This window comes from Staurois parvus, unplaced genomic scaffold (genome assembly GCF_062004578.1).
Source record: "Staurois parvus isolate SC_StPar_1 unplaced genomic scaffold, SC_StPar_1.0 ptg000377l, whole genome shotgun sequence".
Taxonomy (NCBI): Eukaryota; Metazoa; Chordata; class Amphibia; order Anura; family Ranidae; genus Staurois; species Staurois parvus.
Genome location: NW_028318173.1, coordinates 1,467,133 through 1,483,005, shown reverse-complemented (window position 1 = coordinate 1,483,005; position 15,873 = coordinate 1,467,133). Strand labels below are relative to the sequence as shown.

General features: G+C 45.2%; 1 protein-coding gene across 1 annotated transcript in view; it reads left to right on the top strand.

Moving 5' to 3' along the window:
- The window catches only part of PAPPA (pappalysin 1), a 396,585-nt gene extending 388,638 nt beyond the window's left edge, over positions 1-7,947 (top strand). Inside the window, exon 22 of the mRNA XM_089685526.1 lies at positions 7,554-7,947. Coding sequence (XP_089541652.1) covers positions 7,554-7,709 — 156 coding nt within the window. The 3' untranslated portion in view covers positions 7,710-7,947. The remainder of the gene's footprint in view (positions 1-7,553) is intronic.
- The last annotated feature ends 7,926 nt before the right edge of the window (positions 7,948-15,873 follow it).

Here is a 15,873-nt window from a genome sequence, read left to right as displayed (position 1 = left end):
TGATGAATGGGGGGAGAGGAACGAAAAAGGGCAAAATATAAACAGATTAAACTTCGACTTTAAAGCCTAACTCCAGTATTGCTATAATTTGAAATAGTTCATATGGGCCAAGCTGACCCAAACAAACAATTTACTAATACAAGCGGCTGCTGTCAGCGCTGTATATGCTGTACTTAGTCTAAGCTGCATACAGTGTACAACACTGTGTTTTGGCAGTGGTATGGGGACTTCCTTTCCCATTTCCAGAACAAAATCGAGTAAGGCTATTCATTGAAAGCCTTGTGATTTTATAATGCAAGGCTTCCTCTGATTGGCTGAGGTGGAGAGGTGGTCAGATGACTTCACAATCTCCGATGATTAGGACAAGCCCTGTATTCATTCATAAAACTTCAGCTTTAAAGCCTACCTCCAGTTTTGCTATAACTTAAAATAGTTTTTTCAGGCCAAGCTGACCCAAACAAACAATTTCTTTTACTAATATATGTCTTGAAATTGTATAAATTAATACAAGACTTCCTCTGATTAGGTGAGGTTGAGAGGCGGTCAGATTTCACAATTTCCGCTGATTAGGGCAAACTCTGTATGCATTCATAAAACTTCATCTTTAAAGCCTAGCTCCAGTTTTGCTATGACTTAAAAAAAATTTTTCGGGCCAAGCTGACCCAAACAAACCATTTCCTATACTAATCTATGTGGCAGCTGTCGACACTGTATAAACTGTTTGTAGGTTAAGCTGACTTCACAGTCTCCGCTGATCAGGAGAAGCCCTGTATTCTTTCATAAAACTTCAGCTTTAAGATCTAACTCCAGTTTTCCTATTACTTTAGTTTATTTCGAGCCAAGCTGACCCAAATAAACAAATTCCTTAACTAATATACACCTTGAAATTTTAGCAATTAATATAAGGCTTCCTATGATTGGCTGAGGTGGAAAGGCAGTCAGATGACTTCACAATCTCCACTAATCAGGGAATGTCTTGTATTCATTCATAAAACGTCTGCTTTAAAGCCTAATTCCAGTGATTCCTATAACTTGAAATAGTTCATATGGACCAAGCTGACCCAAACAAACAATTTTCTTTACTAATATATGTCTTGAAATTTTATGAATTAATACAAGACTTCCTCTGATTAGGTGAGGTGGAGAGGCGGTCAGATGACTTCACAATCTCTGCTGATTAGGGCAAGCCCTGTATGCATTCATAAAACTTCAGCTTTAAAGCCTACCTCCAGTTTTGCTGACTTAAAATATTTTTTTCGGGCCAAGCTGACCCAAACAAACCATTTCCTATACTAATCTATGTGGCGTCTGTCTACACTATATAAACTGTTTGTAGGTTAAGCTGCATACGGTATACAGCATTGTGCTCTGGTAGCGGTATGGGGACTTCCCGTCCCATTTCCAGAACAAAATCGAGTCAGGCTATTCATTGGAAGCCTTGTCATTTTATGAATGAATGCAAGGCTTCCTCTGATTGGCTGAGGTGGAGAGGCAGTCAGATGACTTCACAATCTCCGCTGATTAGGGAAAACCCTGTGTTCATTCATAAAACTTTAGCTTTAAAGCCTACCTCCAGTTTTGCTATGACTTAAAATTGTTTTTTCAGGCCAAGCTGACCCAAACAAACAATTTACTGATATATGCCTTGAAACTTTATGAATTAATACAAGGCTTCCTCTGATTAGGTGAGGTGGAGAGGCTGTCAGATGGCTTCACAATCTCCGCTGATCAGGGGAAGCCTTGTATTCATTCATAAAACTTCAGCTTTAAAACCTAATTACAATATCGCTATAACTTAAAATATTTTTTTCAGGCCTAGCTGACCCAAACAAACAATTTCCTTTATTAATCTATGTGGCCGCTGTCAACACTGTATAAACTATTTGTAGGTTAAGCTGCATACAGTGTACAGCATTGTGCTCAGGCAGTGGTATGGGGACTTCCCATCCCATTTGCAGAACAAAATTGAGTTGGGCCATTCATAGGAAACATTGTAATATTATGAATTAATATTAGGCTTCCTCTGATTGGCTGAGGTGAAGAGGCAGTCAGATGACTTTACAGTCTCCAGTGACCAGGGGAAGCCTTGTATTCATTCATAAAACATCAGCTTTAAAGCTTACCTCCAGTTTTGGTATGACTTAAAATAGTTTTTTTCGGGCCAAGCTGACCCAAACAAACAATTTCCTTTACTGATTTATGCCTTGAAATGTTATGAATTAATACAAGGCTTCCTCTTATTGGCTGAGGTGGAGAGACAGTCAGATGACTTCACAATCTCCGCTGATCAGGAGAAGCCCTGTATTCTTTCATAAAACTTCAGCTTTAAAATCTAACTCCAGTTTTCCTATTACTTTATGTAACGGAGGAAAGGCAGGACAGAACACACAGAGTGGATGGCAGACGCACAAAGCTTTATCGAGACAAACAGATGGCAGTCCTTCAATACGGGGGGTGGCAGAGAGGGTGGATTTGCCACTAAATGGTAACGCCCACCCACTTATAGTCCACTAGGAGAGCCAAGGGGTTGTCCCTGTAACAGGGGTAGTCCGACACAGGAGAGGAGTGCGAGAGTCACCACCGCAACAGTTCAGGTAACACAGTGGGGGAGCAGGTACTCACGGATCCAACAGGGTGCCTGGTCTCCCAGGGGTAGAAGCAGAACGCAGGTACCTGTGGAGTCCGGATCAGGCGGGTGGCCTCTGGCTCTGGCAGACGGGCTGTGGTAGTCTCTCCCCCTTCTGTGGGGTCTCTGGCAAAAAGCAGGCAGGCTGGGATACTCTCTCCCCCTTCTGTGGGGTCTCTCGCAATCGCAGGCAAGCTTTCTCTGATTGTCTCTTCCCTCCTGCGGGGTCTCCGTGAGGCTAGGGTTAGGCTTGCAGAGTCTATTCACAAAGGTCTCGCCGAAGCTTGAGATCCTTTGCAGACTACACACCGGAATGAATAGGAGCTCCCAGCATCCACCTCTTAAACTGCTGCAGGACGCTCCCCGGTCGCCTTGGCAACCGGGAGGGGGAAGGGAACACTAGACCCCAGGGAGAATCAGGCTGGTTACAGGGACATCCTGGGGGGCAGGGATGATGTCTGCATAGATGAAAAGTTGGGAGGTGTGCAGAGAGCTCCCAGCCAGCTGGCCGGGAGGGAGGGGGCCCAGAGTAATTTGATTTGGTCATTTGGCCTAGTGACACAGGGGACAATTGGAACAATACAGAGCAGGACACTGAGGGCATGTGATACAAGGCATTAATAAGGGGATTAATAATTGGCAGGCTCCCATACCGTGACACTTTAGTTTTTTTCGAGCCAAGTTGACCCAAACAATTTCCTTTACTAATATACACCTTGAAATTTTAGCAATTAATATAAGGCTTCCTCTGATTGGCTGAGGTAGAGAGGCAGTCAGATGACGTCACAATCTCCGCTGATCAGGGAATGTCTTGTATTCATTCATAAAACTTCTGCTTTAAAGCCTAACTCCAGTGATTGCTATGACTTAAAATATTTTTTTTCGGGCCAAGCTGACCCAAACAAACCATTTCCTATACTAATCTATGTGGCCGCTGTCGACACTGTATAAACTGTTTGTAGGTTAAGCTGCATACAGTATACAGCATTGTGCTCCGGTAGCGGTATGGGGACTTCCCATCCCATTCCAGAACAAAATCGAGTCAGGCTATTCATTGGAAGCCTTGTCATTTTATGAATTAATGCAAGGCTTCCTCTGATTGGCGGAGAGGCAGTGAGATGACTTCACAATCTCCGCTGATCAGGGGATGTCTTGTATTCATTCATAAAACTTCTGCTTTAAAGCCTAACTCCAGTTTCCCTGTGAATTTAAATAGTTTTTTTCGGGCCAAGCTGACCCAAACAGATTCCTTTTCTAATATATGCCTTGAAATTTTATGAATTAATACACGGCTTCCTCTGGTTAGCTGAGGTGAAGAGGCAGTCAGAGGAAGCCTTCATTCATTCACAAAACACAAGGCTTCCAGTGAATGGCTGAGCAGCACTCATACGACTTACGAGTCGAGTTTGTTCCGGGTGCTATTGAAAGTCATAGCAAAAGCTGGAGTTAGGCTTTTAATCACTCAACCGTAATATACCAAACGTGAAATATCTTCACTTTTTTTTTTCATAATTGTATACATCTGTCTCTGTTAATGAACTTTGGCAAGCCTTTAAGGCACCTGCACCTCGAAACATCCTCCCATCTCCCAAGTTGCCAGTTTGATTGGGAGAAAGGAAGATTAAAGCGTGGTCCTTCCACTCTTGGACCAGATGGGGCTGTTTACTACCATCGGCGCATGTTTTTTATTATGTAAGGGTGTATTTCTTGGACCGCTCTTGCAAAGGGATTCCTTACAGACAATGACAAATAAGAAACAGAATACGCTGTTGAGTTCCAGGGATCCTCATTCCTCCGGACCACACAGTACTCAACAGATAGTTACTGGGAAACATGTTGGAGATTATGGCAGAAACTTGTAGACCCATTAGATGTGCTCACATGGCTTACAATAGTTTTCTGCTAATGAAAAAGACCTTTGTGCCCTATGCGTACCTAGTTACTAGTGACATCATATTTCCTGGAAATAGTTATATAGTAGGTTGATATCTTGGTACTCGAGGCTATGAAATGAAAAGTGGGATTGCTGTACAATTGTTTTGAGAACTGTGCTGGAACCTTTGGGGAGATGAGGTTTGAGACTATGCACAGATAGAGACACCAGGGGCTCCGTACTTCTACCTTTGCTTCTAACCAGCGTAAAAGGTGGCATCTTGTAACTCTTCATTATATTTGTATTTTGCATAAGTGTAGCATGCTACTAGCGTAGGATTCTAAGTAAATGTAATTGTCTTCTTCTGCAATCAAGGGAGCAGAAGCTTTTTGAGGTATCAAACTCAATTTCATTGAGGGTCTCATCAGCATTATGGTTGCTTGTTAAATCTCGGTAAGACTAGATGTCCAGAGCACCCCCTCCCCACCTTATGTCAGAATGTCAGATGTCAAGAATCCCCACCATCTGAATTCAGGAGTCCCCCACACTCCCTTAACCTTGTTCTGCTGCTGGGAAGAAGCTGGTTGTGGAGCTGGGAAGCACAAAGTGCAGGGCCTGGATGAGGACCAGAGGAGGGTTAGAGTCTGCTGAATGCTAAGACCAAAGGTGGCAGAGGCAAGGGGGTGCTGTGGCTGCATTTAAAGTTTTGTCCTCTTCTCTGATGCCAACTGCTGAGATTAATGGGGGTAACAGAGATGAGCCTCTCAGTGGCTTCACAGAGAAGGGCAGGATCTGCTGGAGGAGTTCTGTCCTGCTGCTGAATGCTGAGACCAAGGGAGGCAGGGACGAGAGCAGAGGCGGACTGACCATTTGGAAACTCGGGCACTGCCTGAGGGCCCGGGGTCAGTAGGGGGCCCATGAGATGCCCCTAGTACCTTTTTCATAGGCTTTTTTGAGTTTGGGCAAGGACACAGGGGCCCCATGATCCCCTATTGCCCGGGGGCCCCATGAGCTGTCAGTCCGCCCCTGGACGAGAGGGTGCTGTAGCTGCATAGAACGGCTAAGGATCTGTAGGAGGAGTTCTGTCCTCCTTTCTGCTGCCAACTGCTGAGAACAATGGGGGGGCAGAGATGAGCCCCTCTGTGGCTGTGCAGAAAAGTGCAGGATCTGGCAGGGGAGTTCTGTCCTGCTGCTAAATGCTAAGACCAAGGGCGGCAGAGATGAGGGGGTGCTGTAGCTGCATAGAAAGGCTAAGGATCTGTAGGAGGAGTTCTGACCTCCTCTCTGCTGTCAACCACTGAGACCAATGGGGGGGGGGGGCAGAGATGAGTCTCCCTGTGGCTGCACAGAGAAGGGCAGGATCTGCTGGAGGAGTTCTGTCCTGCTGCTGAATGCTGAGACCAAGGGAGGCAGGGATGAGAGGATGCTGTGGATGCATAGAACGGCTAAGGATCTGTAGGAGGAGTTCTGTCCTCCTTTCTGCTGCCAACTGCTGAGAACAATGGGGTGGGCAGAGATGAGCTCCTCTGTGGCTGCACAGAAAAGTGCAGGATCTGGCAGGGGAGTTCTGTCCTGCTGCTAAATGCTGAGACCAAGGGCGGCAGAGAATAGGGGGTGCTGTAGCTGCATAGAAAGGGCAGAGATGAGCCTCCCTGTGGCTGCACAGAGAAGTGCAAGGTGAAATTCTGTCCTGCTGCACACTGCTGGACAAGGTGGGGTGGGGGTGGGGGGTTTGAGGAGGTAAAGCAGCTGCAGGAGTGGTTCAAGCACCACATTAAATGGCCTGGCGGGTCGAATGTTAGACACGTGCTCTAGAACTTAGGGAGGAAAATGCAAATAACCAGCCTAAATATTTATCATGCTCCAGCCAACCTCTGGAGAGGAGTTTCCAGAAAGGGGTTAGAAAGGTGATAAATAGTCTGAAGCACTCAAGACCTTGGTACCTTCTCCAGAGCCTAAGACAGTCCATTGATGGTGCAGCTGTTCCAGAGGCCTCAGCGGTTCCAGGGTTGAGGATGGATAGATCTACTTAGAAGCTGATTGCAGGACCTCACCACAAGGGATCTGGTCTGGAGAAGGGCTGCCTCACTCACTGGACTGTGTCCGGAGGAAGGTGGTAGCTGCCCCGATGACTGGGTGACTAGTGACTGTGCAGTGTTCTGTAAATCACATTGGCTACTGGTAATATAGGCACAAGGTAACCAGATGAAGTTATAGGAGCCAAAGTGAAAGGACTGGTGCTTGTGGTGGTGGGCAGCCTCTGTGCTAATTGAGAACCGGCTATTACCAGCTGCCCCAGCGAGGGTAGCGCTACATAAACATAAAGACAGTTGAAGGCCAAGTTTACTTTAAGGCCCCTTTCAGATGGTCAGTTGAGGAGCAGTAAACATGGGTGGCTAAATCGCGATTATGCCACCCACCCAAACGGTAAAATAACAGCCGGGCAGGGCTGTTCACATGCCACAGCCATATTGCTTGTCTTCGTGCCCTCAGCATTTTTAACTCAGAGTTTGACAAATGGCTTCACTTGTCAAACTCCCTGTTGAGTTCAATGGATTCACGCCACAACTGCGTGCCATGCAGTAGTGTAGCATTATAGGGTTAGATCAGGTGATATACCATTGCCTTCTGGGTTCAACCGAACAAGTCCACCTCTGCTGTTGATCTGCCGAAAATCCACTGAGCTCCTGACTTCCTAATTGAACTGTTTGCCTCTGCCACATTGAAATTTCAAACAGTGTTGTCAACTAGTGCACCTAGTGTGACTTGGTGTCAGCTTCTTGCCCCCAGAGTGGCAGCGTTTGGAGCCAAACAGATGTGCTGCCTGCAAATGTACTAACAAGGAACACGATGATAGGAGGAGAGAGCAGATCGAACAGAAGGATGACTTCATCAGTCTGCCGATGCTCTTGCAGTCTCAGTTGGCTGGGGTGGAGAGAAGACACCACTGTATTTCTTAACTATAGGTGGCGTCATCTTTAATTGGTAATTGGAAGACTTATTTCTCTACGTTGACTTTTTTCTTGCCTTATAATTTTCTCTTGTGTTCAATAGGTGATCCCATTCCCAGCAGGGTGTGACGTGCAGGACAAGTGTGCATGCAGGGACCCCAAGGCAAAGGAGAATGCAAAGGGGAACCATCCAAAAGCCCAAAGGCCTGGCTCAGCACGTCTGGAACGACCACGACCAAAGGCAGACTGGAAAACATAAACACGTTCCTCCCGTCGTCATTACATTTGTCATTGAACTGGATTGCGTTTCTCCACCAGGAAACCGTTCGATACAAACCAGTCTGCCCCGTTTTCGTCAACAGAGAACTGGGAATCATGCATAATGATTTGAACGCCATAAGGAACAAAACCGTAAAGTCAAGTGATGCGTTGAGCTGTGGTATGGCCAGAAGATGAAAAAATGAAAAAAAAAAATAAAGCCATAAATACATTTCTCAGCCAGCTGGACAGGACTTCTTAGATCTCCTTTTCTATTATCGATAGTTAGAATGGAAATGTGTAAGAATTCATGGCGGAAGGAGGGCTGGCTGAGGGATTGAGAATGACGATGTATTGGTTTGCAGTCCTTGCAGGCTCTAGTGTTCCTTTATCCATCAAAACCTCAAGCTGTGCACTTTTCCTGTTTGACGGCTCGTTAGAACGAGATCTAACCCGCCTCATAACAGATGTTTTAAGATTTCTCCAAATGCCACCAAAACCCAACACTAGTTGTTTGAGCATAACTGTTGCTGCTATTCTTGCTGCTATGTCCCATACAGCTATTTTTTTTTCCTTACTGTGTCAGGTCAAGCAGAAATCAACCCAAACAACCAGTCTGCCTTAAATCCTGTCTTCGGCCTGCCCCGGTACACCTTCAGGCTTCGCCCCTTAGAAACAAAATGAAAGGGACCAACTTAGAACCTATCTCGGCATGGGTTTGTACCTCCTGATCAAGCCTAGCCTGGACTCTGGAGAGATGAAATGATACGCCAAGTTAGGGAAGAGGGCAGAGTAGAGTAGACTGCGTTGACTATTCTCCTAACAGCTGCTCCTTACGATCTGTAACATCTAACAGCGTTACGTTTCGGCATCGGACTACAGGTTTCGACCCAAGTCGGAAATGTCCTGCACACGAATGGAAAAACACTGCTCTGTTTCTTTCCTTATACCGATGGTTCATTTTCCATGCTACTTTTGTAGAGTTCACCTAGGTGACCTTTCGCTTGTAGACACTGTGTCCTAAAATATCTAGCGTGTATGGTGGAGGCGCAGAACTCCAGAATACACCCAATGATGAGTAAGGCTGAAAGGAGAATGTTTTTTTGTGCAGTAGTATGTACTTGGTTGTGTAGTAGCTCAAGCGGCATTTTTAATTTTACTACAGGGCCAGTCTTGCCTAGCAATACTTACTGTATATACTACTGAGCAGTGTCGATTGGGGTACATATGCAACATCATGTTTTTGGTTTTTTTAGATGGGATCCTCCATTCCTCTGTTGCTGCTGAGGGAAAAAAAAAAAGTGTTCGTTCGATAAGGCCACTCCGCGGGCACGTCAATATGTCCGCCGGTGTACAAAGTGCAGAGATCTTGTGATAACCAATAGTGAATTGTCCCGATGCAAGGTCTGTGTAAGATGGCAGCTTTTTTTTTTTTTGACCTCCTCAATCCCTGATGGATTAAACCCAACTCCAGCCAAACATTTTGACTTTCAAGTTATGGATAGATTTGGGAATGGTATACTTTGCTTAAAGTGGAACTCCAAGTTCTCCAAGGTCCAACACCATCCCTGGCTTCCTTCTTCCTACTCATGATGTCATGCTGCCCATTTTTTCTTCCTTCCAAGGTGTTAAAAAAAATCCAAGTTCTCCAAGCTCCAACACCAACCCTAGCGTCCTTCCTCCTCATGATGTCATGCTGCCCATTTCCCGTGAGCCTGTCATTTACATGTTCTTACTTTTTCTTCCTCCCAAGGTGTTAAAAAAATCCAAGTTCTCCAAGGTCCAACACCATCCCTGGCTTCCTTCTTCCTCCTCATGATGTCATGCTGCCCATTTCCTGTGAGCCCAGCCTGTCATTTACATGTTCCTCCCCTAGGGGGAGTGTCATGATATAGGATGGGCTGTCAGCGCTTGAGGAACTGATCAAGAATGTCCTGAAAGAATGCCTGGACCCCCACATCATTGGAGGAAGAGGGGGAAATCATGGGAATATCATCAGACCAGCCAGACCAGGGGTCTTCAGACTTTTCAATTTGAAGGCCACATCAAATATTTTACAAATATTTTCAGGCTGAAAAGAATCAGAAACCCCCCTTAAATCAGAATCCCTATCAGGGAACCCCCTTACATCAGAGTGCCCATTGGACCCCCTTGCATCAGAATCCCCATCAGACCCCGTTACATCAGAGTTTCCTTCAAAGCCCCCTTAGGTCAGAGAGCCCCCCTTACATCAGGTTTCCCCCTTACACCAGATTCCCCATCAGATCCCCTTACATTGAAGCCCCCATCAGACCTTCCTTGGGGATGTCATCAGACCAGGGGTCGCCAAACTTTTCAATTTGAAGGCCACATCATATATTTTGAAAAATATTTGCAGGCTGAAAAAAATCAGACCCCCCTAAATCAGAGTATTCATCGGAGTACCCCCTTACATCAGAATCCTTATTAGACCCCCCTTGCATCAGAATCCCCATCAGACCCCTTACATCAGAGTTTCCTTCAAAGTCCCCTTAGATCAGAGGGCTCCCCTTACATCATTTTCCCCCCTTACATACACCATAAGACTCCTCCCTTACATCAGATTCCCTTACACTGAGATCCCCATCAGACTTTCCTTGGGGATGTCATCAGACCAGCTGGATATGGAGTCTCCAAACTTCTTTGTTTGAGGGCCACATCATACATATTATATTATATTATATTTGCATGTCAAAAAAAATCAAACCACCATTAAATCAGATTCCCCCCCTTACATCAGACACCCCTTCAGAGTTCATCTTACATCAGAAGACCAGATAAAATCTTGTAGTGGGCTGGATTTGGGGAACTATGAGCTAGAAGATTGAAGATAAAAAGTTGTGTTGGGTTTTTCTTTCATTAAAAAGATCCCGGAGGGAGTGCTTAGGAGATGGGGGGAGGTGGGAGATGGGCAAAAGGTTGGAGCTCCACTTTAAGCATTTATTGTTGTCCTTGAGATTTCACTTCCTGCCCCTGTGATAAGAAGGGCAAGAAACAAGGTCAACGCTTACCACCGGGACAAGAAGATAAGGCTCCAACCTCACCAAAAAAAAGAAAGTGGAAGAGATTTCCTATCACTTCCTGTCCCCACATGAAATCTGGAGGAACCTCCCAAATGGGGTATCGGTCTCCCATACCCACCCCACTCTGTCCAAAACTAAAAAAAAAAAAAATGGTTTGGCCCTGAGTTGGATTTTAAGGGCATTTCCTGGGGGTGTTTTCAAAGCAGGTTCCAGCTACCTCCCTTCTGGTTTTCACTTTCACTGGCTTGAAAATTGTCAGTTTGTTTTAGTTCTTTTTCCTGTGTTAAGAAAAAAAAAAAAATCAAAAAAAGCTAAAAAAAAAAACTTTATTGAGACTGAGATGAGTGACATTTTATGAAACTGTCCAAAATGAAAAAAAAAATGTATTGTTTTTAAAGGGACATAATGTACTTAGTTGTAGGCAGAGAGCTACATCCACACTGCCCACGTGGAGTTGGCTTCCAGCATGTTTTATTATTATTCTTGTGCATTCCCAGTGTGTGAGATTGAAGTCCAACTCAACTTTTCATGTCAAGTCAGTCGAACGCATTTCGGGGGGCATCAAACAGAAGGCGGGCAAAGTATTCGTGTTGGTTTTCTTTAGAAAACACCATCAGCTGAGTCGAAAAAGCCTACCCCCTTGCTAGCATAGTGCTGAGAAAGACCTTTGCTCTCTGGGTGGAAGCAGTGGTTTCTCTGCAGGGGTCGGACACGACCACTGCTCGGAACTGGAACTCACCAAATCAACAAAGGTCAGACACACCCCCGAGGTCAGAGCTTGCTGTTCGAAAGCAGTAGCCTTTCAGCAGAGGTCAGACACTCCCATGCTCAGAACAAAGGCTCTCCAATCAAAAAAAAGCTCACTGCCTAAGAGCAGTGGTTTCCCTGCAGAAGTCAGACACGCCCCCACCTGCTGAGTCAGAGCTAGAGTTCTCCAATCAACGAAGCTCAATCGGAGAGCTGTGACTCAACAAGGGGGCATGCTGGACCTCTGCAGAGAAACCACTGCTTCCACGCAGAGAGCAGAGGTCCTTCTCTGCAGCATTCTGTCGGAGAACAGGCTTTTCTACTCAAGTTGTAGATGCTGTGGAAAGAAAAGCCAACCGTAGGGCTTTGCTCACCATTTGTTTTGAGGAACCTAGATCGTTCAGCTGATTTAAACGAAAAGTTCGATCGGGCTTTAGTTTTCAGTGACAGAATATTAACGTGTGTTTGTGCTTTCTATGTTACGAAAAAAAAAAAAAAGTATTTAAAACAACAAAAAATCGTTCACAAACAGTATTTCACTGAGCTCTAGTTACTGCACCGAATCCTTACCACGGCCCGATCTCACCGTAGCAGAAGGCAACCGTGATATTTGGCCGAATTCTGTTGAAGGCCAAAAGACACGAACCAACTACTGCTCTCATAGACTATGTTTTTATCTGTGTTGGTCACACACTTATAGAAGATCGATGTGGTTGCTTTCTTTTTTTTTTTTTAGAACCAAATGAGTGGTATCACTCAACAAACCATGAGTGGAATTCTAAGGGTGAGCACACAGACCGAAAAGATTTCTGGACGAATGTATCTAGAGCTGATGGAAGGCGTTGGCTTCTGAGGGATTATTAAAGGAAATTTGCCGTGGGAGAGAGTGGATAGAGCAGGCTTTCTCAGCCATTTTACCCCAGAGGAACCCTTGAAGTAATTTTCAAATCTTGGGGAACCCCTGGTAGGAATAGTCTGTCAAGGGTCATTGGTTAAATGGCCTTTACATTGGGTGGTCAGTAAGAGGGAAGAATTGCCCCGCTTTCAGGGTGGCCAGAATGACACCCTTGAAGTCATGCCACTGGCTCATCCCACCATCAGAAGGTTGTTTGGCCACAGCTCAAGTAACTCTTAGCCACCTGCTGGACTTGGAACTATGCAGGCACCATCAGATAGGAGGTCAGTTAGCCACAGGTCAAGGAACCCTTAGCCACCTGCTGGACTTGGAACTATGCAGGCACCATCAGATAGGAGGTCAGTTAGCCACAGGTCAAGGAACCCTTAGCCACCTGCTGGACTTGGAACTATGCAGGCACCATCAGATGGGAGGTCAGTTAGCCACAGGTCAAGGAACCCCTAGCCACCCCTGGATGAACTCTACAGCTCCTGGAACCCTGGTTGAGAATGGCTGGTACGGAGAGAAGAACATATAGGAGAAGAGGAATATATAGCAAGACAAATTTATAGAGGCTTTCATTGCTTACCTCAACTTGTTTCCTTGTCATGCCAATCCCCCTACTGAGTGTGCAGGTGAGTAACATTTTCTCCTTACCTTTTTCCACTCATCAGATATTAACACTGAACTCTTGCCTATCGGCTAAACCCACGGATGAAGTACATACAAGGGAGCTGTTTTACCTGCCAAAGGGTTTGTATTTATGTCCATCCAGTCTTGAGTTATCTAGAACCCCAGGGGGATGACACCACTTACCGTTAAGAAGCTTCACAGAGGTGTCCTCCTACACCCACAGACCTTTGTCTTGATCGGTGGTTCCAAACCTCATTCCTCTAGTACCCCCGCAGGTCATGTTCTCAGGATTCCCTTCACCTTGCACGGGTACAAGCTAACACTGTGGTTTGTTAGTTTTTTTCTTCAGGTGCAGGTTTTTTCAGGGCCTGCTCAGATCTGTGGCCTTTGGGGTTTTTCCCGTTTTAAGTTGGGGGGTCTCTCTTTGGTAGAGCTCTCACCGCATACTTGGAGGACCAGCTTCTGCAGGTGCCTAAGGATTGGGGTCCATATGGCTTCAGCCTAGGTAGACCGAGAATACCCCAGAGGGTTCAGAGTGCTTAAAATCAAATGTCAACGGTTTGGTACTTAAGAGGCGTTCCCAAAGCATGACCTGGTGGGGATACTCAAGGATTGATATTGGGAACCACTGGACTAGACAGTGAAGGAGCAATTGCAGACTGATGAGGCCATCTCTCTGCTCAGTAACGTTTGTGTCAAATGAGCTAATGTAGGTTGGCATTCTTCCATCCAAAGCTTTAGACCTCTAAAATACGGAAGCTCATCGTGAAGCAACCTGCGCTCCAGGTCAGATTGTTGCATGCTACTAACAATTCTTACAAATGATAGGGGGTATGACGGCGCTGGATGTGAGTAGAGATTAGTTAAAAAAAAATTAGGTTTTCCTAGTTGATGTGCAGTTTATGGTCAAGGTAGGCACCCATTTCTGAGCCTAGACTACCGGCTCTTCATGATCAAGGTAGGCACCCATTTCTGAGCCTAGAGTACTGGGTCTTCATGGTCAAGGTAGGCACCCATTTCTGAGCCTAGCTTACCGGCTCTTTATGGTCAAGGTAGGCACCCATTTCTGAGCCTAGACTACCGGTTCTTCATGGTCAAGGTAGGCACCCATTTCTGTGCCTAGAGTACTGGGTCTTCATGGTCAAGGTAGGCACCCATTTCTGAGCCTAGCTTACCGGCTCTTTATGGTCAAGGTAGGCACCCATTTCTGAGCCTTTACTACCGGCTCTTTATGGTCAAGGTACGCACCCGTTTCTGAGCCTAGACCATCAGCTCTTCATGGAAGAAAAAATTCTGGGTGTGTGCCTAGTGCAAACCTCCATTTAATTTGAAATTAATTTAGAATATTTATTGTTTAAGAACATCAGATACAGCTGACACCCTTCGGGGGAAAAGGACTCTCTTCTTCAGGGCCCGAAAAAGGATTTATAATTCAGTCCAGATGAGTCATCTAGATGGCATTATATATCATTGTTCAAGCCCTGAAGGAAGGGGAGTCTCCGCTGTTTGCTGGATATATTTGATGTTCTTACCCAATAAAATAGGCCGATCCTTTGCCCCGAATGCCTCCCGAAAAAAAAGTAGGGCACCTTCCTGAGATGTGTTGCTTCACAACTGCGTATCTGCAGTGTGAGATCATCTGAGGCACTGCTGCCTCTGACTGGGTGAGATCTGGTGACATCACTCCTGTTCTGCTCACTGTTCTCCTTGCTGGAGAGGAAGCTGTACCCGAGGACCTGTAGTGCAAGCATCTCCCTGCTTTAGGTCTGCGTATATGTCTCCACCTCTCTCACCAGTCAGCAGGTCACGGGTCATATCTGACATGAGGAGCCAAGACCTGCTGCTCTTCAAAGATGGCCACTCCACAGAGACTCAGTGTGGAACAAGGCATGCCAGTAATGGGGGAAAGATCAGTTGCAGGGGAATTCAAAATTCAGGTCCTCAATGTATGTCTAAGGCCACACACTCCCCATTGCCGGGACAGTGGTTGCTTCCCAGGTTCATCATCCCCCTAGTGCTATAGAGCCAACTTGGACTCTCCATTGCAATACGAGGGCGAGGTAGAGGAACCCATAAAGGGTTTTTACTACCCAACATCAGGCTCTGCCCCACCAGTCACCTCCTATTCTCCTCTGGAGGCCTCGTAGTCTTTATATTTTGCTTTTTCAATTTACTTATCTTTTCCAAGTTTGTTAATGCTGGTCATGTGATCTTTTTTTTTTAAATTCTTCTCCAGCTGGGGGTGCTCCCGGAGATGGCACCTTAAACTCTGCATCATTACGCAGTGGGTACAGGGCAGCATGGTGATGGCTCCTTGGGGGCGGGCCCACAACACCCTGCTTACTTAAAATAAAGGTATAGCCAAAACCTTTATTTTTTAGATTTGGATAGAATAGAGAGGGGGTTAGAACCTCTGTTAGTTGATTTCTATCTATGTATCTATGGGGACATTTCCCTTCATTTTCTGACCTAAAGATGCAACAGTTGGAGGAAACCATCCAAAGAGAGGGTGGTTCCCCGCTTGAACATTGTCCCTGTTGGAAGAATAACTCTTACCTCCTGCTTTTGGGAGTTTTTTTTAATCACTCTTCTATTTTTTGCTAGTTGACAGCCCACATGGAAGAAAAATATATTTAAAAAATATTCTTCCCAAATATATTGACATTTATTTGAAATACTACAATTTTGGCCGTATTCAATGTATTTAAAAAAAATAAAAAAATAAATATATATATATATATATATATATATATATATAAATATATATATATTAATACCCTGCGTGTTGAAATGCATTTTTATTACAAAATATATTAAAAATATTTAAAAAAATACATTTTCAAATATAC